This window comes from Episyrphus balteatus, chromosome 1 (genome assembly GCF_945859705.1).
Source record: "Episyrphus balteatus chromosome 1, idEpiBalt1.1, whole genome shotgun sequence".
Lineage (NCBI taxonomy): Eukaryota > Metazoa > Arthropoda > Insecta > Diptera > Syrphidae > Episyrphus > Episyrphus balteatus.
In genome coordinates this window covers 133,262,837-133,287,825 of record NC_079134.1, presented here as the reverse complement: position 1 = coordinate 133,287,825, position 24,989 = coordinate 133,262,837, and the positions used below count along the sequence as shown (strand labels likewise).

General features: G+C 30.1%; 1 protein-coding gene across 2 annotated transcripts in view; it reads left to right on the top strand.

Annotated features, from left to right (window-relative positions):
• LOC129905288 (uncharacterized) overlaps positions 1–24,989 on the top strand; it is a 104,048-nt gene that overhangs the window by 42,824 nt on the left and 36,235 nt on the right. Inside the window, exons 2-3 of one of the 2 annotated variants that reach the window (XM_055980730.1) lie at positions 1,341–1,560; positions 2,426–2,470. In XM_055980730.1, the coding sequence (XP_055836705.1) occupies positions 1,439–1,560; positions 2,426–2,470 (167 nt within the window). In that variant the 5' untranslated portion in view covers positions 1,341–1,438. Of the gene's footprint in view, positions 1–1,340; positions 1,561–2,425; positions 2,471–19,339; positions 19,941–24,989 lie in introns of those variants that run through there. The other variant, XM_055980731.1, reaches the window with a different exon arrangement.

Here is a 24,989-nt window from a genome sequence, read left to right as displayed (position 1 = left end):
AGGAGCTACAGCCTAAACGGATGGACCGATTGACTTTAAACTTGGTATATGTAGAATTTTTGGAGACTCTTCAGAGGGATTTTTGGAATTAATTTTTTTGGACCAAAAATAACGGTACTTGTCATATACCGATTTAAGTAAAGTTGAAATTGCTCAAAAACGGCTCTAACGATTTTGTTGAAAAAAAATCAAATGTTAGTTTTAAGGCAAGGTCTATCTTCTAATTTTTTTAAATCATTATTAACGGTACCTGCCATATAACCGTTATTTTCAAATCCGATTATCTCCAAAACCGATTATTCGATTTCAAGGAAACATTTATATAATTTAAATATTAAATATAAACCAAAAATAAAATTTTCAAAAAAATAATTTCTGGATTTTTTTTTTTCAAAAATCAAATTTTCGAAAACGGGACATTGAATTTTTTTTTAAATTTTGGTTTTAGATGTCGATTAGTGATTTCTACAAAATGGCATTCCAATTTTATTTTTTAACTTTTTTTCCAAAAAATTATTTATAAAAAATTAGTTTTTTAAAAAACGATTTTAAAATTTTTTTTTCTTAAAATGCATCTTAATATATCAATCAAAACTGCATACTTGTTTTTTATTGCAATTTGATTTCAGATTTTATTTTATTTTTTTTTTTAAAACGAATTTTTTTTATTATTTTTTTACCTATGTATATAGTAGGTACCTACCTACATTTTCCAAATTGCTATATAAAAAGTGTTAAAAATTTAAGCAACTTTAACTCTAAGAGCAAGTTCGTGCTACCCAGTCGTGCATTTTATTTCATTAGTCACGGTAATGACACTAAAATTTGACATTTAGTCAATTCCGTAATAGTGCATTTTTGATTTTTTTTCCAACGATACCTCTTTGACTATGTGTACGGTATGTTATCATTATGCTAAGAGGCCACACACACACAAACTCTCACAGCCTTCACAATGAGTGTTAGATTAAAAATTCAATTTTACGTCAGTACTCAGTACCATCACCTCCGTCGCTCCAGGATGATGTCTTGAAAAGGATTTTAACTTATCGTTCTTCTTTGTAGCCTTTTGACACTTTATGACAAGATCGTGCTAATAAATTCCCCAAAGCCATCATGACATAGCGCTGTCTTCAGCTGCAATGACGGGAATGGGTATAGAATTAAATTGATAAGAAATGCCTTATAGTGGAACGTGTTCTCATCAAATATCCCATTAGATCCATTTTTCTTCCTCTCGTCTTCGTCCTTTTTCTTTTTAGAGAAAAGTTGATTTTAATTGAATAAGAAATTAATGAGATTATAATTTTTGTTTTTTTTTTTTGTCTTTTTCTTTTTAGAAACCTAAACCGACAAAAGCAAAGCCAAGAAGCAGCTTTAGTGATTTTTTTCTATCTTACCCGTTTATAAAAAATCCATCAAAATTTTCACACTAAGAATGGACACGAACTCAGTGAGTCCACTGCCACCGCCCGAAGCGCCATTAGCTATGATGGAGAATGAAAAAACACCACCTGGGAGTCCTTCGGCCAACGATATGCCACCACCTCCTGATGAAAAGTAAGTACAGATCCTTGTCTCTTGTATGTATATATGATTGAGTGAACTTCGAATTCATAGAGAACATTTTTATAATAATATAGTTGAAGCTTGTATAATGTGTGGAATCTCGGATGTGTTATGATATAGCGTGCGCTTTGCCTGATGTGTATAATGTAGTCATGTGAAGAAACTTCCTGACTTGGTTTATTTAAAGTTTCCCTTTAGGGTTGGTAGGGATAGGAAAGAGGATATAAATCTACATTTAAATGAATTACAAATCAACTAGAACATGTATCACAGATGTTGTTCTATTGTTTCCAGTTGAAGTGATGGAATGGCATAGCATGACGTGAATTGGAAGGAAACATGATGCATTGAGAAGGAAGTAAATCGGAGACAGAACACTCATCCTGTCGATCACGTTTTGGTGCTGTCTTATGTCTAGTCTATGCTATCGTATAGGTTCATGTAGAATGAGTCTTCATCTGTTGTATTTTTTTTTATTTCAATGTTTCGTATATGTTTGGTTTAAATAGACTCAACGTGTATAGGGATACTGCAGAATTTTACACAGGATAAAGTTTTAGAGTGAAATGCAAGCATAGATTCTTCATTTATTTGTTTAAGCTTTTGTAATTGATGTGCTATGGTAGGCGTTTTTGAAATTGCAAAGTAAAGTCTACATGAGTTGGATGTGTTTTTTTAAAAACTCCAAATCAACTTTGCCATTGGGGGATTGGATTACTATTTTGTTTAAATTCAAAATTAAATTTAACTTTTAGTTTTAGTTTCATATTTTTGTTTAGCATTTGTTTTAATTTTTTATTTATAATTTTATTTAGCACATTTATGAATTGGCTTTGTTATTCTTTTTTATTTTTAGCTTGGATGATACGATTTCAACAAAAAGGATTGTTAAGAGAAAAGGGTACGTAAATTATTTGTAATGAATATTTAAATGCGAGTGAATATTTTTATACGAAATACATATAGGTAATTTTAAACAGGGCTACAAGACTATTAGTTCATGAGTTATTCAGTTATTATACAATTTAGTTATGATTTTAAAATTATTATCAACAACGACCCAAAAACATTAATATTTTAAAGTGAATGTTATAAATATTGGGCCACTTAATATTTCACCTATGAGGATGTTTATAAAGATTCACAGAAAGCAATTTAAATGAAACTTTGTGAAATTTGTGATTATTAGATGGCTTATGTACATCCTCATTGGTAAAATATTAAATGGTCAAATATCTTATAATGAGGGTTACATATTGTACTAACAATCCTACTTATTTGATCCTTTTATCACAAACTGCACAATTATTTTTCATACTTTTATAATAAAAAATAAAAGCAAACAATTTAAGTTTTTCATGAAAATTCAATATTCCATGGTAAATATAATTCATTTTTTGATAATTTTTGATTCTCATAAAAATTTTGCATGTGGTGCGATGTTACCATTTCAAAAGTGTTCTTTCTCGCTAAAAAAAAACACCCTTTGACCTGAAATTTTTTGATGGACATATTTTATTATTTTTGTATATGGTATAGTAAACGTGCATACAAAATTTCATCAGCCTACCACTTATTTTCAAGGAGTATTTGGTAATATTTTGGCTCTTGTTCTTAAAGTAAATGACTATTTATAAAGAGTGCAATGACTTTTTACATGACAGTCCAGGCATATTGGTATTGGTTTTATTCGATCGGGCGTTAAAAATTACCTCGAAATCATGTATTATATTAATAAAAAGGTTTTATTAGCTATACTATGATATGCAACTATGAGGGTGCAGCACAGAAAAGCTCTTGTATCTTCCCTCCTGTATGGAATACAAGGTGGCCCAATATCTTAAAATAACTCTAATATTGAGTATTGCCAATGATATAAATTTCATGCTTTTATCACAAAGTGCACGATTTTGTTGCTAAGCCGCCTCACTATAATCACATTTTTGTGATGGAATTTTTTTTTTTATTAAAAAATACAAAAGGTTCTTTTGATCTCTTGTGTCCAATAGTGGGTTGGAGACTTGTTTCTCACTAAAGTGAGATAACACATAAGTTAATATTTTTGTTGAAGGATATAAATCCACAGTTCTATCTCCATTGTAAGATAAAATATGAAATATAAAAAAAAAACTGAAAATATAATTTTTATTGTTTCTAAAATTGAAAAAAACATCTTTTCAAATGTTTGGATTGGAGTTCAAAACCAATTTATGCATGTAATTTAATTTTATATGTTTTTTTTTGAAAATGTTTCTTAATTTTAACATTTAGTCTAAAATAAATATAGTCAGAAATAAAAAAAAAAAAACGGTTCTATTGTAAGAACTGTTAATAAAAGAGCTCAAACATATTTTTTTAATTTAAAAGTAGCCGTTTTCGAGATAAACATTTTTTTAACTTATGCTATTTTGGTTTTATGGCAAATACGGAAACTATAAGGTCCTAATATTTTTCATATCTGACTTTTTCGTAAAATATTTTAACGAACATTTATGTACGAAAACATTTTTTAGATTTAAAAAAAAAAATAATTTTTTTGTTTGAAAAATTAATATTTTCAATTTACCTACCCTCTTTGGAATCGTTCAAACTCCAAAACCTTCAAGTACCAAGTTTGAAAAAATCTCTCAGTGGCTTGGACTGTTGCTTGAATTATAGACAGACAGAAAGACAGAATTGTGGGGCCACTTGTTTCACATTCTCCATCATCAATGTCATTTGTTATTGTGTTATCTCGATTTAGATTATTTACGAATCCTATGGTACCTTACCTACACGCAGGTAAAAATTTCAATTGAGACATAACTCCACCCATAACCTCCACCGCGTGGGACAAAAGTCCATTGTAGACCTAAGATAGAAGGGTGCTTTGATTACCTATACATAATTTGAAATTAACTTTTTAGTAAGGCCATTTTTTTATGCTTTTAAAAGGCAAGTGGAGCTCATCTGAAGATGGAGATATAAAAGGGCATTATTTCACTAACCCGTTTTGTACCAATTTTCAGCTTAATGTGAATAATTTTTGGGTTTGCACTTTTTTGTGTAAAATTTATCTTGACTATCTGTAAATAGTTTTTGTGTTGTACCCCCGAATTTTTATTTGATTTGACTGACAATTATCAATCTGGCCTTCTGAAACCTCTTATCTTTTTAACTTATGATAATACCTAATATCAGTTTTCATATCAGCCATTTTCCGTAAAGTGGGTTTTAACGGCAACAAAATAAGTTCTGATCTCAATATACGGGGGATGGAATGTTTTCAAAATTATAGAAAACAAACAAAATAAAAATCTATTTCACAAAAATGTTTTGAAGAGGGGTGCTGTGCTGAGTCTGGCCCGTAGCAGTTTACCAATAATTTATTTTTTTGTTTTTACTAGTTTTTTAGTTTATTGACGAAAATAAACCTTTTCGAATAAGTCATAATTTTAATAAGTACAATTTTCTTAGATTCGACAATTTTGTTTGTAATCGGGTTATAAATTTGCTAATTTTTGTCCAACCAATATTATATTTAACCATTTTTTGGCATTTTATTTCACTAAGTGCTGAGCTGAATATTGTCAAAAGATTTAAGTGAAAAAAAAAAATTATTATTAGTTTATTGCTCCTACTCCCTTGCATAAGAGCATTTTTTTCCCAATTCCTTTCATCTCTCATATATTTATCGTCAACATCCTTGCATCAAAAGTCCTTTAAGAAACTTTCAGAATATATTAAACGACTTGTCACCCCACGAACTTCCATAACTAAATCATCGCCCTGTAACTTTTTTCTTTTTGCACAATATTCTCTTTCTCTCCTTATAAAACTACATATCTTCTTTTTTTTGTACAAAAAGGAAAACTTACTTATAAAGGAAAAACTCGATTAAAAATAGTTTGCCTCCATAACACGTAACGTAGTGCAACAGAACTGCTCTCTTCTATACCAAAAGTTTCAAGTACATAGATACCTTAACTTTTTCCTTCGTTCAACATTATTTGATAATATTTATGCACATGTTTTGTATTTAAAGGTAACTTGCACAAGGACTCTAGACTCATTTTCTTTTCATAACACACTTTGACTATGATGTCCTTAAACTTTCTTCAATTTATTCTCTTAGCTACAGTACAAAAAAAAAAAAAAAAAAAATGTGGAGTAGGTACCAAAATTGGCAACCAAAACTTTTTCGTTTCATTCACTCGACAACTTTACGATTACGATTGACGATTTAACCTTTTTTTTTCTAATGTGACACCATTACACTACACACATACACACACATAAGGCTTTCCTAAGCCGGTCGTTAAAAGTGGCACGTATAATGTCATCGTCCTTTGTAGCCTCTATTCAAAAAGTGATATCATAGAGTACCTATATTCTATATGTATGAATGTAGTGAATGAGAGTTAGTTGAGTGTTTTTTTTTTTTTTGGGGGGGGGGGGGGGGGGGGTTTTAAGGTTTGTTAAGGATTTATACAGCAATTTTAGGTTACGAGGCCAAATAATGGATAAAAAGGCTAAATTATCCCCTCGAGATTTAAAATCAGGCAATATTCAATGAATTTTAATGTTTACAATATTGAAGCTAGGTCAGTTATAAAGAAGAGTCGAATTTTGCAGACATTCTATTTCCGGAAATACAATAATTTCATAATAAACTGAATTTACTGGATTTTCAGATACAGTGGATCCAATTGGGAAATAAATTCAATAATGTTATTTTTTATTTATTTTCAAACAAATTCTGTTATTCATTTATGTATGTGCATGTAGTTGCATTACATTATATTATTCAACAACGAGTTCATTTCATTTAATTGAAATACTAAATTATTAATATCCTTTTTGCAATTTAATCATACAAAATGTTTGTGCCACGAAACAGTCACCGACAGAGTCGGTACGTAGTTTAATAAATGCAAAATGCATTTATTTTGCGTGACCAAAGTAACCGCCGAATTAAGCGAGAGAGTTTTCATAGTGAATACACGCACCCTTGATGTATTCGAGCAAGATGGATCTACGTACAGTGCTGTGCGAATTTTTTTGGGCATGGTAATTTTTTTATGTAGAATGTAACTTTTTAAATGCTTGATAGTGAAAGATAAAATTATTAAATGGAAATAAACAAATAAATTTGTATGTCATGTGAATATAAAAATTTCTACATCCAGACATTATGAAAAGTGTGCTAAGATGCACTTTCGTTGGTACCTCTATGAAAAAAACATTAAACTAATCCAAAAAATTAAAGAAAAAAAAACAAAAATCGTAATTTTTTTTAGTGATTTCTGACACGCTGTACCTCAGTGAAAAATGATTGTATGTACAAAATTAAATTTTTCTTTTGATTTACTTTGCTCATGCAATATTGAGTATAAAAGAACGTCATTTACTGTTGTAAAGAAGTGTTTTTTTTTTTTCAATTTAGTTTCTCAACACAGAAAAATAATTTGAAAAATAAATCTATAATCCAGTCTATCGAAAATGACTAAAAAAATCACGAGTGTTTTTGTTCCGTTAATATTTTGTATGTATTAGCCCTAGTTCACATAACACATTAGTATTTAAATTGTAGGTACATTAGTTTCATTCATTAAAAACAAACCTTAAAAAAAGCACGTATACACCACAGTGTACCCCCTTAAATTTATTTAGTTAACAGATTATTTTTTTAAGATGAAGATAGACTAGGTAATGTTGATGCATATTAAAATAGTTAAAGATAATTATTGGGGCTTGCACACTAACAAGGATAACATTGAACGTGTATACGTATTTTTGATAAACTTTTAGGGCTATTGAAAATCTTCAAAATAAAACCGCAAATGAAAACATTTATTTCAAAACTTCGAAGTAAGTGGGTTGGCCAATAAGCGCTATATAACACATTTTAACAAAACACTACTTAAAATCTTGAAAAAAGTAGGTACTTAACAAATCCGATGTAACAAATCCGATATCGTTCAGATATTTTTATTTGCAAAATTTATTTTTACTTTGGGCAAATGAACATACTTAATTTTTGTCTATGAGTGCCGAACTCAAAATTGTCAAAAAGTATCGGACCTGTTTAGTTTTTGGTAATAATTTTAACTTCTAAAGACTACTTCTAAATTATGTATCATCGAAAGTAAGTACTAAAATTAGCCTGATAGCGTCTCTGTGGAAATCGAATGATTTTTTCTATATTATTTTCATTACAAGTCAGTCAGTATTGATTTATACACTCACTTCAAAAGCGAGTTAATTCCATTTATTGTTACAAGTTTTTTTGAATATTGGCTCTCAAAGATACATTTAAGTGCAAAAGTTTAAAAAAATCTCCAACTATCTTACAATTTAGTAGCATTTAATCAGTGATACCTACATAGTTGTTGGCAAAAACTAGTTTTAGAGGAAATTCGCTGATTTATGAAAAAAGAGGCAAAAGGAGTAAAAAGCAGCCCTATAGTTAGAAGGGGATTCTATTTTTGACTTGACAAAACACCCAAATGATAAATCATTAAGCGCAGATCAAAACCTCGGATGAAAACCTAAATTTTAAGTTAAATAAAATTTAGTTTCTTAGAACTTCGCACATAGAGGTATTTCCATGATCTACGCGGCCAAAAATTAAATTATCAAAGTTACCACAAATCCATTATTATAATTGCAGTTCACAAGTAGGGGACACTCCAACAAACAACAGGCTGAAACCCCACTCTTCTCGAATTGCGAGAAACCAAAAAAAAAAAAATTAGTCGCAACTTAATCATTGAAAATTTTTGAGACAGTACTAATTTGCGCGGTCTTGGGACAATGTAAGCTATTTATTAAAATTCCAGTGTGAAAATAGCAATGGATATGAAAACTACAGGTATTAGACATTTCAAATACAATTAATTTTATGAAATATTAAAGTAAAAATATTATTTTAGTGATGGGCAAAAAGGGGCCAAAATAATTATAATTTTTTTAAGAATTTTATATATGAAAAGAAATTTCTTTGTGTATCCTGCTAGATCGCGTAATTATTGTTATTTATATGAAAACTTGAACGCCTTACCTAACAAGTTCTTAACAGTTCAGCAGCAGAATACCACAGTTGTGCGAATTTTCAGCACATAGAAAATTTTAATATATTTGCATAATATTAATATTAAAAAAATTATACTCCGAATTTTTTCTCTCGTAATCAAATAGTTTTGTATATTGGGCATTTAAAAATATTTTTTTTATTTAAAAAAAAAAAAAAAAAATCACGAAAAAAAATTTTTTTTCAAATTTTTTTTTTTTTTTTTTTAACAAAAACAACTGATTTTAGTAATTTGCGTGTTGTAAAATAAAAAAATAATTTTGGCCGCTTAGATTGTTGAAATACCTCTAGGTGCTTCGTTTATAAGCAAAGCGGCTTATAAATGTTAAAAACTGAATATGTGTGTCTCTCTCTTTTTGCAACTAGGGATTAGGTCTTATTATTGAGATCTTATTTTTAAGATCCTCACTATCACTAGACATCTCTCAGTAAGTGTGCCTGCAAGTTTTAAAACTGTTGATTTTTTTTTTCAAGTGAAAACTATTTTTTTATTTGTTAACTTTATAAAAAAAAAGTTCAAAGAACTTTTTTGTATGCAATCTGCATAGCACTGTACATCTCTAATAAATTCCGCGCCGGACTATTCTATCAGCGGGATGCAAAACACAAACAAAAAATATCTGCATCCCGTTTATGTAAATACATTTTTTTTTGCAAATGACGACGACGACGATGAGTGTCTCGCTGGGAAAGCAAATGAATAAATCAGCTTGACAAAATCTCATATTTTCCAAGGGGTTGCCAGATAGCACAGATAAAAATATTTTGTGGTCCTATCTGGGTGGGTGAGGAAGAACTTTATGAATTTCATAGACCATCAAATTTACTTAATGGATCTTTGTGTTGCGGTAGAACAAAATTTATTTTTTTGTATCTTTAAAATGCATGATGTAGTAAATATTAGATGAACACTCTGACTCTGACTTTTCGAAAAAAAAAAAAAAATAAATTGATTTGTGGACTATAAGTCCAAAGCTTTATACTATTCTATCCTCGGTAGCTATTTGTATTTACTCATCGAGCACGCAATCTTCTCTCAAGAAACAAGAAAGACAAACGAGATGAGCTCTTTGAGGGTGTGTGTGTAATAGAATGGTTTTGGGGGTAATCTTTGTTGATTGAATGATAAAGTACCCTAAGCTTCTCTATACCATAACACAACCACCTCGCACCGCTATGGCCACTATACACCGGGGCTTCACTTTGAAGAAGATGTTTTTTTTTTTCTTTGGCTCAGAGTGGCTTAAGGGGAATTTATGAAATTGAAAAACATAAGCATTTGTTTTGTAGCTAAAGATATAGACAATATGGCTCGTCATTTATGTTCTACACCGTTTAGAGGCAGTATAGAAAGGTAGGTATGTTTGTAGAACCAGGTCAAGGAATTATGTGTTCTGGAGTAAGTGTAATATTATATGGAGCGTTAGTTGAATGAGTGAATAAGTGAGGCTATTAGTTTTTTTTTTTTTTTCTTTGCCTTTGAGAGAAATACCTTTGAGTAAAAACAACTTGGGAACAAAATTGTTCTTTCTTTTTTATAAGCTGCACAATAAAAATTAAGGCATAATTTATCATCATTAGCGTCACCATTTTGAAAGTAATGGCATGGAAAATAAAGATCTAAGTTGCAAATTCTTTTCAATTTTGTTTCCCCTGGAGAATGCGACAGTTAATTGATTTCTTTGTGGTTAGAACATGAAAAAGAAATTAAGAAAAAAAAAACCTTCGAAATGCGGAAGTATTCTTGATTTTTGAATCTTATGCCCCTATGTATTGTACAGTTTGTTTTTTTAATGTTTAACAATTTGCGTTTATTTTATTCTTTGAATTCTTTTCATTTACTGTACTTAATTGAAGAAAAATGGAACTAAGTAACCACAATTACCTATGTGGCCGTATACCAGCGAAAATCTTAGGATTTTTTTTTTACAGAAAAACATAAGAAAAGAAAAGAAAACTGAACATCAAAAAGTGAAATAACAAATTGCCTAACCAGAACCAATACACATTAATAAATAAATTAAAGATATTCGTGGCTTTACCATAACACTATAGAGCTATAAGGAAATTCGAATTAGGAGAACATATAAGTAACTAGTTTTCCAATCCAGTTTCAAAAGAAGAGAACATACAAGAAACATATATTTATTATAAAAAAGAACCCAGAGGTTTTGGAACAAAAACCCACAAGAAAATTTGATTTTACTCAACAATTCAATTTTGGATAGCAACACAAGTGCGATTTTTTCAAAAAGATCATACATTCAGATTCAAACAGATGTAAATTATAAAGAATTAAAGAAAAAAATTTAAATTTAAAATTAAATTAAAATTTATTGTTGTAATAATTCGGAAAATTTAATAATAAAGTTTAATTTTAAATTTAAAATTTTTACAACACATTACAACATGGAGACAAAAACAATAACATATTATACAAACAGATGAGTAAAAAATATTTTTATTTATTGCATTTGCTTTCCATTACAAATAAAAAAAATATTAATTGCAACTGAGAAATACTTATTTGCATTTAGAACATTTTTTATTGCAAATAAAAAATGTAATGCATTGAAAATAAAATACACGATTGGGTTGCACGAACTTGCTCTTAGGGTTGAAGTTGCTAAATTTTTTAAAGTATTTATTTATATACAAATTTATTTGAAAAAAAAATCAAAATTCGTTTTTTCAAATTAAAAAAACAACATCTTAAATTAAGTTGCTCTATGTTTTGGTATGCAATTTCATTTCTTTTATTAAGAAGCTTTTAAAAAAATCAAAATCGTTAGAGCCCTTTTTTAAAAAAAACTAATTTTTTATAGGTAAATCATTTTTTGAAAAAAAAAAAATTTGAAATAAAACTTGGATGCCATTTTGAAGGAATTACCAATTCACATCTAAAACCAAAATTACAAAAATTTGATTTTTCAAAAAAAAATTTTTAATTTTTTTTTTTAATCCAAAAACTAATTTTTTCAAAATTTTATTTTTGGTTTATATTAAAATTATATAAATGCTTTTTCAAACAAATTTCGTTAAAATCGAATTAGTAGTTTCGGAGAAAATCGGATTTAAAAAAAAAAAAACGGTTCTATGACAAATAGGTACCAGAGATCCAAATGAGTATGTTCGAACCTGTAAACAAAAATACTCACAAACAAAACCATACAAATTGTTTGAACTCATGAGTATACTCGATCCTCAATACCCACGGTCAAAATTACTCGTAAACAGATCTACTGTTTATAAACACTAGGCCTTATTCGAAATGATCGAAAGTGATAGAAGTGATGGAACCTGATCGAAAAATCATGAACAGTTTGAACAATGAAAACAACCACTTCCAATTTCTACATGTTGCATATATTTTTTTTTTTATTTAGGTTTTGATGGTTCGTTGTTTGCGATACATACAAATGCAATTAAAGCAGGTTATTTTAATTTTACAATTGTGGTTTCAGAAAGGGTTTATCATTGACTGAGTAAATAAAAAAGTAAAAAGTCGTTAGGTAACAATACAAATGTGGTAGTGGGGAATGCCCACTAAATTTGTGCAGGTAGGTGAGTAATAGAATCATATCCTTAAAAAATATGCAATAATGCGATTAATGATTGTTTTTAAAGCAAATTACTATTTTTTCGGGTAGGTATATTGGGAAAATTACAAATCTGCATGAAAGGGTTACTGTAGAAGGCTCTGGAATGCAGGCATTTGTTAAAGAGTGTATAAAAATTGGTGGTTAATACGGAGAACATGTTAACGCGAAAGACATGCTTCCCACTGGAACAACCATAAGCAACAATATAAAAAATATTAAAGACTAATTAGTGGAAATAGTTAAATCAGAATGATATGAATGAAAAGTGTCGTAATTTTCAACTTAATTTAATTTATTCAATTTTTTGTATCTAACATTAAGTTTTATTAAATTTTTTCTTTTTTTTCTGTATTTTATTTATTATTATTCTAATATTTTTTCTTCATTTCATTATCTTTTCAAATTAATTAATTTTAATAAAACAAATGTGACTTGCTTTTGTGTACCAAACTGATTCTCTTTTTAATTATGCTACAAGAAAAACCACCCTCGAACACTATGAACATTTCCTTTCCAGTTCGACTAAATTCGATCACATTGATCATTTTGTTCACGATCATTTTACTCGATTTTACTCGAACAGAAAAATGATCGTTTGAACTCGTTTGAAATGTAGGGTTACTTACGAGTCATCATACTCGTAAAAAGGAAAGCTTGAACATATTTGATTCTGTTTGTTCGAGATCGTTTTTTTTTCGAGTAAGTACTCGATGTTCGTAAACAATACTCGTCTCGTTTGGTTCTCTGGTAGGTACCGAATATGATTTGAATTTTTTTAAACAAAATTTCAAAATTTCAAATTTACTTAAATCGGTACAATTATGACAAGTACCGTTATTTTTGCTCCAAAAAAATGAATTCCAAAAACCCCTTTAGAGGTGTATACATTAATTGTTTGACATTAATCGGTCCATCCGTTTAGGCTGTAGCTTCGTATACAGACAGACAGACTGACGGACAAAGTGTCCAAGTTGTTGCTGATTTAAAAAAAAATCCAATAATAGCTAATTGGATTTTTTTTTCAAATCAGCAACAACTTTGACAACTTTTCATAAAAAAAACTACTATACCTATTGCCGTTATATTGTAAGTAATTACATATTTTTTCTTTGAACCAGAATTACTTTTCGAATATATTTTGATGTTCGGAATTAGAAATTCGAAGTAAAAAAACCTATGTCTTCACGTTTCGAAAATGATAACGAATTTTGAGTTTGAACAACTTTAAAATTCTCTTGTTTTTACAAAAAAAGAAAACGAATATAAAAAGTATCTATGAAAAAAACATACCTACAGAAAATTTCCAAAGTAGTTGACCTTAACTTAAATATTTTCTATTTTCGATCCCACAGACAACCTTGTCCCTTTTGAATAACTAACTAATAAAACTTAATGAAGTCTGTAGTGTAATTCTTGTGATAGGGCCAGTGTTATGGCTATGGTTTTATATGTTTTTTTTTTGTTAAACTATAGGTATGATGTCCTAGGGCCTAGGCACAGTCGAGTTTTTGATGAGCAATTAACGGAAGCACTTCGACACGCTATCAACTGTTGAATTGACTTTCTATCAGGTGGTCCCTTGAATTCCCTGGGCCTTCTTCTCATTGTAATATCAATTTCTTTTCCAAAAATAAAAGAGAAAAAACTAATAAGGACACCATTAAGTTGAAAACAATGAATAAGGAAAAAAAGTTTCAAAAAGGACAAACAGGTGAGCTATAGTGCTGTTGACGGTAACTTTCCACCAAGCAAGGATTTTATTTAGAGGAGTTTTTACTGCTCATAGTTTTGTTTGTTTTGCCAACAAAACCCATTCCTGTCAGAGAGGGAAGTGAATTTTGAATTTCTGTTTGATTAATTTGATAGAAAGGTTGGTTGGTTGGTAAGTGCGGCACCTTTTTTTTTTTGTTTGTTGGTTTTGGCACCACGATTGTGGTATCCTTTTTAAGCAAGATATTCCCCAGAACACGCAAATGAAAGTTGAAGTTTAATGGTTCAAGGTTTTAATGTTGCACCTTGCCTACCATCCACGCACGCCACAAACTCACCAACAGCCTGTTGTGGGTGGGTTTTATTGCTGAGTCGAGAAGTATATTGAAATTAGGATATTGTGTTTCTGGAACACATAAACGCACAAAGTCAACAAGTATAGAGCAGCTTATAAGAGGGGAAAGAAAAGATTTCAAAAGGAAATTAAGGTTTTTGTTTTCTTGTATATTAGAGCTAGCAGCGAATTACGTGTATTTATAATTTATAAGGTGCAGAAGGAAGAAAGTAATGAAAAACTGTATAGCTAGCTACCCTTGTTTAACTGGTTTCGGAAGGCTTCAAATGACATTGTTTATTGATCAAATCATGTAGTTACATGTCATTCAGGAAGTAAATGTTTATAAAGAGAAACTTGCGTGTACAATGTAATTAGAGCATAAAGTGTGAAAGAGTTTTTTGATTTTTTTTTGTTGTTTTGTTCAGGTTTTTAAAAGGGGTGATTAACAGAGCCTTTTGATTTACTTAGTTTAAAGTAATTTGAGTGATTGGATAAAAAAGGACGTTTTCAGTTTATCGGTTTTAACACGGTCGTATAAAAGAATAGAATAAAAATGAAAAACGGGTAATTTTGTACTCTTAAAGTTTGTATTAAGAAATATTTCTGTTTAAAATTCAGACACTTTGACAGTTAACCAGCCTTTAATTCATTAAAATATATCCTTAATTGCTAGCAATTACTTAAACATGACATATTTATGATGAATTTAGCACTTTAAATGCGTCATCCATAAACAACGATGACAGCAACCAACTAACGTTCGTGTTTTGAAATTAAAGCTGAATTAGTTTGTATCTAGACTCATTTTCATTTGTATTTTGTTAATTAAATTTTTGTTTGTTTACAATTTTTAGTTGCCGCTCCTATATGACATTTTAGGTGTTTTTCAAGATGATAAAAAAAAATAAAAATTGTATTAAAACTCGGAATAGTGTCATTATGGTAATAAGTGCTCGTATTTGAAGTAGAAAATAAGGTTAGATATCTTAAAAGTATGCCTCAACAGAAAAACAAAAAAATTTAAAAGCAAATGCCTTTCAGATCAGACCTTTTTCAAATAAGTGGCATCAAAAATAGTCTAGACTGTCAGCTCGACATCGTTTTCTTTTCTGATGTTTTAGACCTTATAAGACCTCTTCTCGATCGTAGTGCACGGCGGTAAAACCTTTATTTTATGGTTGTGCAATATAGAACATGGCAGCTCCGTGAAGCCAGAACTGCGACCTCAAAATTTTTGAACCAAACTTGTCTAATTTGTTTGTACACCGTTTGTCCATGTTTGTCCACCCAAAATTTTCGTTTATCCACCCTTCAAAAAAGCACTGCTACGTAGTGCTAGGACATACTATTAGTGTATGGATACTGGATATCTTGTGCCGACGGCCATTTTACCACTAACAGGTGCTAAAGGTACGAAAAATACGTAGTTACTTTTCTTATTTTCTCAAGGCTGATTTTTATATATGATACTCAGGGAACTAATACATTAATTTTTGTAAGCTGTCAGACCCGTCGGATGGGCCTAACACCTTGCCAGACACGCATTTTAGTATACGGGAAAGTTAGATTTTGTTATATGGAGGTCTGGGAAAAAATTTATAACACATTTTGACTTCAGGACTCGAAAGAGTATCAAGACACGAGACGAAAACCACATTTTGAACAATCGCATCTAGAGTCATTTGGCCGCCATTTTGTTTTTTTAATAAAAATTTCAATTTTTCACATAACTCATGTATTTTTGAATCTACAGAAAAACAATGTATTGCAAACTTGAAGGTAATTTAATTTACTACAATATATGTTAAATTACTTTTTTCGATTATACCTTCGGTTTAAGAGTTAGGGTGGTTTTTTTTTGAAACCATATTTTCGTCATATCTCTTTTATTTGAGCTTTTTTGAAAATTAACTTGAAGTAAAAGTTGTAGATATATGATACTCGTTTTATATACTGTATTTTATATATGATACTCAGGGAACTAATTCAATAAATATTTGTAAGCTGCCAGACCCGTCGGATGGGCCTGACACCTTGCCAGACACGCTTTGTTATAAAACTCCTTTACAAACATGCTCACGCTGCGCTGGCGCTGATACACATAGCTAGCATTTGTGCGTGTCTGGCAAGGTGTCAGGCCCATCCGACGGGTCTGGCAGCTTACAAATATTTATTGAATTAGTTCCCTGAGTATCATATATAAAAATGAAGCTTGAGAAAATAAGTAAAGTTTAAATTATTTTTTTCAAAGCTTTAAGGTGTCTGGCAAAAAAAATGGCTGTCGGAATGGGTCTGGCAGTGTTAGTTATACGATTTTGTTCTTGTCTGAGTGCAACCTACACTCCTAGGTTGTTGTTACATCTAATGCAAATTACCCTGTACTAGAATATTTTTCCTATATTAAAAAATTGCAACCTTTTTGAAGTTTTTTTTTATACAGATCAAAAACGGACTGTCAAATCGAAAAACCGTTAATGTAATAATTGAAGGTAACAAAAAGATCTACAACTTTTACCTCAAGTTAATTTTCAAAAAAGCTCAAATAAAAGAGATATGACGAAAATATGGTTTCAAAAAAAAACCACCCTAACTCTTAAACCGAAGGTATAATCGAAAAAAGTAATTTAACATATACTGTAGTAAATTAAATTATCTTCAAGTTTGCAATACATTTTTTTTCTGTAGATTCAAAAATACATGAGTTATGTGAAAAATTGAAATTTTTATTAAAAAAACAAAATGGCGGCCAAATGACTCTAGATGCGATTGTTCAAAATGTGGTTTTCGACTCGTGTCTTGATACTCTTTCGAGTCCTGAAGTCAAAATGTGTTATAAATTTTTTCCCAGACCTCCATATAACAAAATCTAACTTTCCCGTATACTAAAATGCGTGTCTATCAAGGTGTTAGGCCCATCGGACGGGTCTGGCAGCTTACAAAAATTAATGTATTAGTTCCCTGAGTATCATATATAAAAATCAGCCTTGAGAAAATAAGAAAAGTAACTACGTATTTTTCGTACCTTTAGCACTTGTTAGTGGTAAAATGGCCGTCGGCACAAGATAGCCAGTATCCATACACTAATAGTATGTCCTAGCACTACGTAATTCCATACATTTTTTTCTTGAGAAAATAAGTAATGTCTGGCGGCCCTGGGATCTTGGACTATTAGTTAAACTTTTTAAAAAGCAAGAGTGTTTTTTCACTCGTACAAATTGACAGCTATGTGAAAGTGGGAGAAAAGGTATTTTTTTTATACAAACCATCTACATATTAATACCTTTCAAACAAACAAAAAATTACCAAAATCGGACCAGCCAAACGCGAGTTTATCGGCCACACACACTTAACGAACTCATTTTTATATATAAGAAGATTAAAAAAACTAATTTTGTACTGAAAAATTCAAAGTCCCCAAATTTACTTTTAGCCAAAAATTCAAATTTCTGTCGTTTGTCCTCCTCGAGTTTTATTCGTATATCACAAATTTTACCATTTAATCTTATTAAAAAAACTTAGCACTCTCATAACTAGATTAACTTAAACTATTTGTATGAACTAAATACAGCAGCCCAAAAATTATAGGAACAAACAAAATTCGTGACTTTTTTTAGTGATTTTTGAAAAACGATCATATTTATTAAAACGATTGCAGTTGGTTTTATACATCTATCTCAAAATTTGAGCGTTTTAGGCAAAAAAAAAAGAATGTGCTCTACAATAATTTTTTTGAAGGGTGGACTAATGAATTTGGTTCAAAAATTTTGAGGTCGCAGTTCTGGCTTCACGGAGCTGAACATATGGCGTCGGAATCTAAGCAGTTATGGTTTCTTTAATGAATGAGGAATGATTTAAGCATTAAGACTTGTTAGTGAAGATGAGTGGTCTAAGGTACCTAAACAATAGGTACATAAAAAATTTGGTGAACTAAATGCCTTATAGTTAGTAAATTTAGACCACTGACTGGTATCCAAAGAAATGTATACCTAACCAATAATTTTTAACACAAACAAAAAAAATTTTAACACAAACAAAAGGAGAATGGACATTTTGGATATTCGGCGGCCATTAATGAATTTATAATCAAATAAGAGAACTTTTTCTAAAAATGATTTTAACTATTAACGTTCCTTTATAATGCATTACAAAAAATTAACAATGCATTCAATAAAATCTTGTTCATCAATAAGTCGCTAGAAATAATCAAGCGATAAATAACATTTTGTCACTCCCGTAGCGAAAATTACACTACACAAGATGGCAAAATCGCTAAAACGACATCCCTGACAAGAGTGAAAAAAAAAAAATGTTTATAAATAAGTGTACTTCACTTGTATTAAATAAAATAATAAGATAATTTGTTGTAAATTAGAAACCCAATAGTTTTTCGCTTAAAATGGCTGTTTCCTCCCGCATCTAAAAAATTAGTCTCAGTTTATGCATTTAACAGAGTGTGTAATAAACGAAAAACTTAAAGTGCGAGCAGATACATCACCCACTAATTGGTAGAATAAAATATACAATGTTACATAATTATTAAAATTTCAAAGAACACTTCTCTTTATGAAAATATGGATGTTTAATATTTCTAAATAACTTTTATTTTTGCGTTAAATAATTGTATCATCAGCTTTCCAAGCAACAACTTCCATAATACTTCCATTGTTTATTTGAATTTTAAGACCGTTGACAAACTTCAATATATTCCAGTCTTTAGGACTGGAATAGCAACGCCATCAACCACAACCACAATATGAATTTAAAATCAGTTACGTTCATTCGAAATTACGTTCTTCCCGTATATCGTAAATAACAACAAATTACACTCTCAAGTCTCAAATTTGATCATCGATCTACAAAACACAAAAAAAACTATCGAACTCATTCATGTTTGATACGAACAACTTGAAAAATTGTTTGTGCATTTGTGTGATTTGTTTTATCCAGAAGCCAGAACTTCTAAAACCTAGCAACCGCAAAGGCGCCGCAAACCACACAACCACCACAAACTGTAAAAACAATCCATGAGGTTGTTTTATCAATTGTTTGAACACTTGTTGTCAGTACACCAGTGGACTCGTGATCGTAAACATTTATTTGAAATTTCATGGTGCTTGTTCGAATGCATTTCTCAGATACACGACAGTTGTAGGTAGTTGCGTGTTACCAATAGTTTTGTATCTGATAACACAAAAAAAAAAAAATTACAATAAATTCTTTTCCCTTTTAAAATTATGAATAAAACATTTTAAATAAAAGTGCACCCGTATCTTTTTTTTTCATCTCTCTGAAATATCTTGAAAAAAAAAAAACAGATAGTTTCAATTTGAAAATAATAAATTAAATTAATTTCAATATTCCCGGATATTTTATCATTCTGATGTGAATTCTCTTATGTGATTGCTAATTGGATTATTTCGTTTGATCGAATTGAATACTGTTGTCACAGATACCAAAATCCAATCACATCACGGTCCGGTCCATCTTATCGATCTAATTTTGGGATTTATAACAAAACAACGACGAAACAAATAGAGAATAGTGCACGAGAGTGGATACCTAATCTATACACATTCGATAAAGAACAAAATTTATCTTATTTGATGCGAGAACGTAGAAACAGAATGCCGCGTGGTGGAACAACAACTGCGTAAGTACATTACTAGTTATTCTATTCCCAAAAACAACAACAACAAAAATAAGATACAAATTGTATTTGTATCTATACATTTTTTTTCGAGTTTTATATCTATGGAAATGGACACTACTAAAAGGTGATTTGTTTAGGGTCAGATACAATAAAATTCACACACATAGGGGTTGGTTTGAATAAACTACAAAAAAAAAAACAAAAAACTCAATTAGAAAAACATTAGAGAAACACTCCTTGTGATTATAAATGAGAAGAAAATTGCTCGAAAATAGTCAATTGTTTATTGCAAATTATTCTATGTAAATTTTGTAGATACAAATACAGTGGTATGGGTGTATCGAACACACACAGACACCCAAGTTATTTGGGAATAATTGAGCCGACAGACAAAAACAAAACACAATGAGGGTCTCCCGGTTCCTTTATTTTCTTCCCTGCCTCGTTTACTTCTTTCTTACTTGTTTTTTTTAAATTTTTTTTATTGCACTTAGTTATTATTAAATGGAAGCCAAGCCAAGGCAAATAAAATGCCTTTGACAGCATCAAGCAATATTATTATAGTCTGGGAGCATGGGTTGCATTTTGATTTATGACTTTTTTTTATGTTTATACCTTTGAAAAAGTTATAAAAAATCCATTCGAATAATTTTATTTTTCTATTTATTCAACATTTAGAAGAATAAAAAAAGTATATTATCTAGAAAACTGTATTTTCAATCTTAAGTAAATTAATAATTAAGGATCTCAATCTAGCTATATTATATAGCTATAATCCAGCAAATTTTGGGAGTCACAACTCTGCAGAGAACTTGTCGCAAGGCTTCTTTCATGGTGTCAAATTCATTCCTCTTCCTCGTATATGTATACTTTTACTGAAGAATGATTTATGATCTTACAAACATTTTCTAAGATGGCGTTTATGTCGTTGGATTTGTTTTCATTGCGATGGAGAGTGTAAGTTGAATCTTAGGTTCTTAGGCCGTGTGCGAATTGCGTTAAAATGTTGGTTAAAATTTCTACCACGATTAAAATTTGACGTTTGGTTAAAAAAGGGATCAAATTTATTTTTTTGCTGTGCGAATTGGGTTAAAATGTATTAAATGGGACTTTTTTCTTGTTACTACTTTGAATAAAATTCCCTCAAGATAAAACAAAATTACCCTCAAAAATGGTTTTTCTTATATTCAATTAACTATTTTTTTTAACAAAACCCAGTTGAAAATATATCAAGTTAAATATTCTAGCATGAAAATGTAAGAAATTCTCAATTTCACATACTTTTTTTTATTTTATCGATAAATTCCCATTTGATTATGATCAAAAAGAAATGTATTAATTCAGTCTTCTAACACTAATTCGTAGTTCACCAGCTGCCAACAAAATAAAATATAAAAAATAAAAAACAAACAAACAATTAGTAGATTTTCAATTTTTTAAGATGAATATTAATTTGAGGAAGTACTTTGTATTAATACTTTTAACATTTCTTAAAATATCAACGCATTATAACAAAAATAATTTCAAATCTATCTTGATCTTTCTATCTTGAGAAACGTCAAATTTTAACCACTAGTGTCAAATTTTACCCTGCTCCGCAGCTGGGTAAATTTTAACCCATTTTATTCACCATGCTAGTGTCAAATTTTAACCAAACGTCATATTTTAACCAACATTTTAACGCAATTCGCACAGCAAAAAAATAAATTTGATCCCTTTTTTAACCAAACGTCAAATTTTAATCTTGTTAAAGTTGATTTCCAGATACAGTTCCACCTGGGAGCTGGGAGTGTAAATGTGTACTTCGATAGTTCTTCTAATGCACAATTTTAATGAGTTGATTCTAATACACCATTTGTTATACAGTTTTATGACGTGATCTTCGACTTTTTTGGCTTCTTGAGCTTTCGAATTATCAGTTCTTACTTCGGTTGTTAAGTAGAAAGGTTAATCTTTAGTAAAAGATCATAATGACTATTTAAAATAGTTATCCCGGTTTTAACTATTAAAATAGTAATTTTCTGTGTAGGTGTTGAGGATGGCTTGGTTGAAATATCATTTTACTGTCTTTCTGCAACCCTCTTAAGAATAAAGTTAGAAGCTTCGTCAGATCTCAGATCCAAAGGATTTCTTCGACTTGGACTTTTTTTATTTTCTGAAATCTCTTCTAGATTCATCACTGATCAGAAAATAGTGTGAAATTAATATTGTATGAGCTAAAAAAAAAACGAAACAATTTTAAAAAAAGTTAGAAGCTGAATGGAAATATAGCCTTAGGATTTTTTCAATCCAACAGTTATTTTAACGTTAATGTTTAGCTTTTGAAAGTTTGTTCGCATCATGCAAAGAAAATATATATTAAATTCATATCTTTTAAAAATGTACTTATTTTCAATAAATGACACCCTTTCCAGTTTCCACAAAGAATTAATATTTTCTATCAAAACTCAGCTCTTTGATGTTTGAACATAAATACATTTTTCACTGAACCTTATTTGGAAAGAAACACATCGGCAATTAAATTTTTGTGGTTAATAAATTTATCGATTTCAGAAGTCAAGGAGAAGTGGAGGAAAGATGTTTAGTTCATGAGTAAACTTTATTTGCCAAAATATATTTACAAATTTTTTCCTAGAAAATCATTCAAGCTAATTCTATAACTTTTTTTTGCCTATGACCCAAAACGGTATGAGAAGTGGTCTCTTGAATTTAGCGAATAGATAGAAATCGCATGAGCATGAGCTAAGTCAAGTAGGTAAATAAAGTAGTTTCGGAACGATATATGTATGACAACAGGCGAGTTTTTTTTCCCAAATATCAACACTGAAAAAAATGGATATGCTATGCAGGCACCAAGCGAAAAGAAAACTTAAACTAATACACTTGGCTAAAATTGTATCAGCAGCTTGGTTTAGCTTTTCTATTCTTATCGGCAGCAGCGTGTTGTTTTTGTAATGCATGTGAACGCCAACTGCGGATACCGATAGCAATGCCAATAAAACACAGCTATTGAAGTTGTTTCCCGAAAAAATGTGCATTTTTGGAATCAAATGAAATTTCACTTTTTGCAGACATAAATTTAATTTGATATTCAAGATCAGTAAAGTCTTTGTCAATATAGATTTTCCAACAGAAATTTTTTAATTTTTTTTTATGTTGCTTCTTTGTATTTTCTTTTCTTTCCGGGTACACTATCACTAACCAATAATATATTTAGTTACTCTGTATAACTTGCTTTAATCCATCCCCTTTTGTTCCTCGTTAAAAAAAAAAAATAATAAAATTGTATCAAAACGAAAAATAATGAACTTCCCTTTCATTTGGGCAAAGTGGTGTCAAACATTTTCTTCAGATGAAACAAAATTTTAAAGGTCCATAAGAAACCAGTTAAGTGGAAATGTAAATTTCATTTGGGTGTGACGAGCCACCACCTGCTTAAATCCAGGGCAAAATATAATATTCTACTCAACAAGACGTATTCTTGTTTCATTACAAATCTTTCTGATTTTGCACTTTTCTATATGATATAAAAAAAGTCTTATCCTAATGCACTTGTCTTCCTGATTTTTAAATATCAATGATAGTAGAGCTGGGCAAATCGTTCATTTCAAAAGATCGAATCGTTCAAAGATTGATTTCATCAAAGATTCGGTCTTTTCTATCAATCGTTCTTTCGTTCATTTAATCGAAACCATTTCTTTTTCACTCATTTCGTTCTGACAAATGAGAGAAGAAACAAGAAATCGCGTCGTATAACCTGAAATAATAACATTTCAATGCAACCATATAAAACAATTTTTCGTTTATATTTTCTATGAGAGTTTTTTAAAAATCTAATTATCTCCGCTTTTTTTTTAGAAAATATATTTTTGGAAAATTTTAAAGGTAAATTTGATTATTATCCGTCAAGTTCAAAACGTGGAAATAGATACATCAAAAATAAAAAGAAGTCAAGGTCAGATATTCGATAGAAATTCCCAATCGAATCCGATTCAATTCAAACTCTGAACCTGCTTATATAAACTTGTATCAGTTGTATGCATGGAATCGAAATGATGATTGAGAATGAATGGAATGAACGAAATCCGAGTTCTGAGAGATTTTTTAGATGATTTTTGATTGTGAACGTTTTGGATGAACAAAACGTTCTTTTCCACTTCGTGGTTTTTGATTGTAAACGATTTGGATGAACAAAACGTTCTTTTCCACTTCGTGGTTTTTGATTGTGAACGATTTGGATGAACGAAACGTTCTTTTCCAATTCGTCGTTTTTGATTGTGAACGATTTGGATGAACGAAACGTTCTTTTCCACTTCGTGGTTTCTGATTGTAAACGATTTGGATGAACGAAACGTTCTTTTCTACTTCGTACTTTCTTATTTTATGAACGAGATTGATATAAGGATTGATTGATTTGGTTTATAGTTTTTTGCAATCACTCAGAATTTTCGGTGAACGGGTCAAAAAGACCGAATCAATCACGATTGACACAGCTCTAAATGATAGGCGTTTTATTCGCAGCCAAACACTCGACACACGAGCTCAAATTTGCTTATTTTAAGACTTGGGCTCAAAATAAATCGGATGTTTACACTCTCGTCTCCCTTTTTTTTAAGAATTCTTTTGGCAGACGTTAAACAAGTGTCCAAACACCCGACAAGACTAATTTTATTGACTTCTATATACATTTTTTTTTTCGATAAATTGAGAAGGTCTACTAACTTAATTTTTGATTCAAATAGATATTGTATTCACCAACTTTACCTCCCAGACTATTATAATCAACACATTGAACAAAAAACAAATTTCGAACAATAAAATCAAGGCGCAACCCCATGCTGGCTCTTCGTGCCGCATTTGTACTACAATCTTCATCACACAACTATAAACACACAATCTATGAATTTAAAATCTAGAATCAAAAGATATATGCATCAATAAAAATGAAAAAAAAAAAATAATGACCGCACTGAGAAAATGGTTGGGTCAACGAGATGCTCGATGCTGTTGTTCTTTAAATTTGTCGTTTCTCCAAGTGAGTGTGTGTCC